Here is a 2,123-nt window from a genome sequence, read left to right on the forward strand (position 1 = left end):
TATATACATACACGAGTTTATTGACTTTTAAAATTTATAATTGCGCCAAAAAATAAACAACTTTGATTAAAATGTATTAATTGTTATAAATAATAAACTTCGATAGCCTAATAATAATATTAATCGGAAATTAATTAATGTTAAGATATTATAACCAAGAAAATAGTTTTAAAATGTATGGAAATTACATATTAATTTTTTAGAAATTGCATTTTTTTTTTCACAAATCGAAAGGTTATGATGTCTCTTCTCGATGGGTTTCGGATCGTACTAAAATCATAGGATTTTTAACGCGTTCCAAAACTCATGCAAAAATAGTGCTGCAATTTTTCCGCGAATACTTATCGACGTTTGACGTAATTCGAGAAAGCTCGGTGGTACTCGAAAATAAATTAGTATTATCTGATTATCAAAGCCAGAGGATTAAGAGCGATATTTAGGAGAAACCGTGAAACAAAAAAAAAGGAAAAAGAATAGGAAAAATTCGTTTCCGCCATTTGCGCTCCGTTTGCAACTTTGTGTTGGTGATCGGTATGCAATAGTGTGTTTTGCGTCCTCGACGTTCCTTTCGCCGGTGGATCTCTTAACGTCATATACGTTTCTCACGCTTTTTTTCTTCGTCATCTTCCTTGCACGCGTAACCGTGCAACCGTTCATTAGCCGCATTGTCGAGTGTTCCTTTTTGCATATATGACTGCAACAGAAAGCACGAGTACGAAGATTGTTCCCGACACGACGGTGTCACTGACGTCTGCGATACGTTAACATGTCTGCCCTTCAAAAGTCAATTTTGAAATCCAGATTACCACCATCGGCCATCAATTTCTCTGCTTTGAACTCCAGGTTTGTGTTGATCTGTGAAATCGTATGAAAGTGGGATTTTTAATAAGTTACTGAATAAATTGAAGGAAGTTGCTACAAAATCATATACAAAAATGTCTTTTTTTCAAGACTTAGTAAGTCGAGAGGAGCTCAGCGAAGAAGAGACTATGAACCAGTACGATGGGATCCGTACTTTGATCATTCCAAGGATGTGCCAGTGGGACAGAACACTTTTCATGTTTATATCAAGGGTACTGAAGGTCCATTATTAGTTTTATTGCATGGTGGTGGTTATAGTGGTTTAACATGGGCAGAACTCACAGTGAGTATCGTTTGCAGTTGCTAATAACACATTGAGAAAGAGATTAACACGCATTATTAATTTTAGAAATCGATTATGACAATGGTATTATGTAGAGTCATGGCGATTGATCTTAGGGGTCACGGGGATACTTATACCACAGATGATGATGACTTATCTGCAGATACTTTAGCATCGTGAGTACATTTTTCAATCAAATGAACATTTTTTAAATTTTGCTTATATTATTTATTGTAATAAGATTGATTGTATTTTTTAAATCTATGCATTTAAATCTTTAAGTAAGAATAAATATGATAAATTTATTAAAAACTTTCTATGAATGTAAAATAGTTTGTACATACATACATACAGTTGTATGTATGTATGTACAAACATATACATATCTATATTGATTTATGAAAACTTTATACAGTTGTATGTATGTATGTACAAACATATACATATCTATATTGGTTTATGAAAACTTTATTTATTTATTATATATTATTTGATTTCTAAACTGTTGTGCATAAAATCTTTATGAAACTTTTTTTTTGCATTGTAATAAATTGTATTATTTTTACCAGAGATGTTGCAGCTGTTATAGATGTAATTGAGCACGATACTCCAATAATTCTTGTCGGTCATAGCATGGGTGGTGCGGTAGCTGTAAGAGCAGCTCCATTGATTTCAAATTTATATGGATTAGGAGTTATAGATGTTGTAGAAGGTACGGCAATGGATGCATTAACTTCTATGCAGAGTTTTTTGAGATCACGGCCATCTAGTTTTAGCACTATATCTCAGGCTATAGAGTGGTGGTTAGTATTTTCTTATGCTTTTAATACATTCATTATTATTGTAACTAATATGTTCTTTAAATGATTCATTTACTTTTTACTTAAAATAATGTAATTTTATTGTACATATATAAATTTAATTTCCTTATAATTTTTCAGATAATTTTAATGCATTAGTATACATATATATATATATA

At 31.5% G+C, this 2,123-nt stretch overlaps 2 protein-coding genes across 2 annotated transcripts in view; one reads left to right on the plus strand and one right to left on the minus strand.

Annotated features, from left to right (window-relative positions):
- LOC108747600 (dynein light chain 4, axonemal-like) overlaps positions 1 to 266 on the minus strand; it is a 1,118-nt gene extending 852 nt beyond the window's left edge. Inside the window, exon 1 of the mRNA XM_018485167.1 lies at positions 225 to 266. The gene's annotated coding sequence lies outside the window, so the exon portion shown is untranslated. The remainder of the gene's footprint in view (positions 1 to 224) is intronic.
- Positions 267 to 438: 172 nt separating this feature from the next.
- The window catches only part of LOC108747599 (protein phosphatase methylesterase 1), a 2,787-nt gene continuing 1,102 nt past the window's right edge, over positions 439 to 2,123 (plus strand). Inside the window, exons 1-4 of the mRNA XM_018485165.1 lie at positions 439 to 843; positions 952 to 1,144; positions 1,211 to 1,320; positions 1,714 to 1,950. Of these exons, the coding sequence (XP_018340667.1) occupies positions 767 to 843; positions 952 to 1,144; positions 1,211 to 1,320; positions 1,714 to 1,950 (617 nt within the window). The 5' untranslated portion in view covers positions 439 to 766. The remainder of the gene's footprint in view (positions 844 to 951; positions 1,145 to 1,210; positions 1,321 to 1,713; positions 1,951 to 2,123) is intronic.

Source organism: Trachymyrmex septentrionalis, unplaced genomic scaffold, assembly GCF_001594115.1.
Source record: "Trachymyrmex septentrionalis isolate Tsep2-gDNA-1 unplaced genomic scaffold, Tsep1.0 scaffold20, whole genome shotgun sequence".
Lineage (NCBI taxonomy): Eukaryota > Metazoa > Arthropoda > Insecta > Hymenoptera > Formicidae > Trachymyrmex > Trachymyrmex septentrionalis.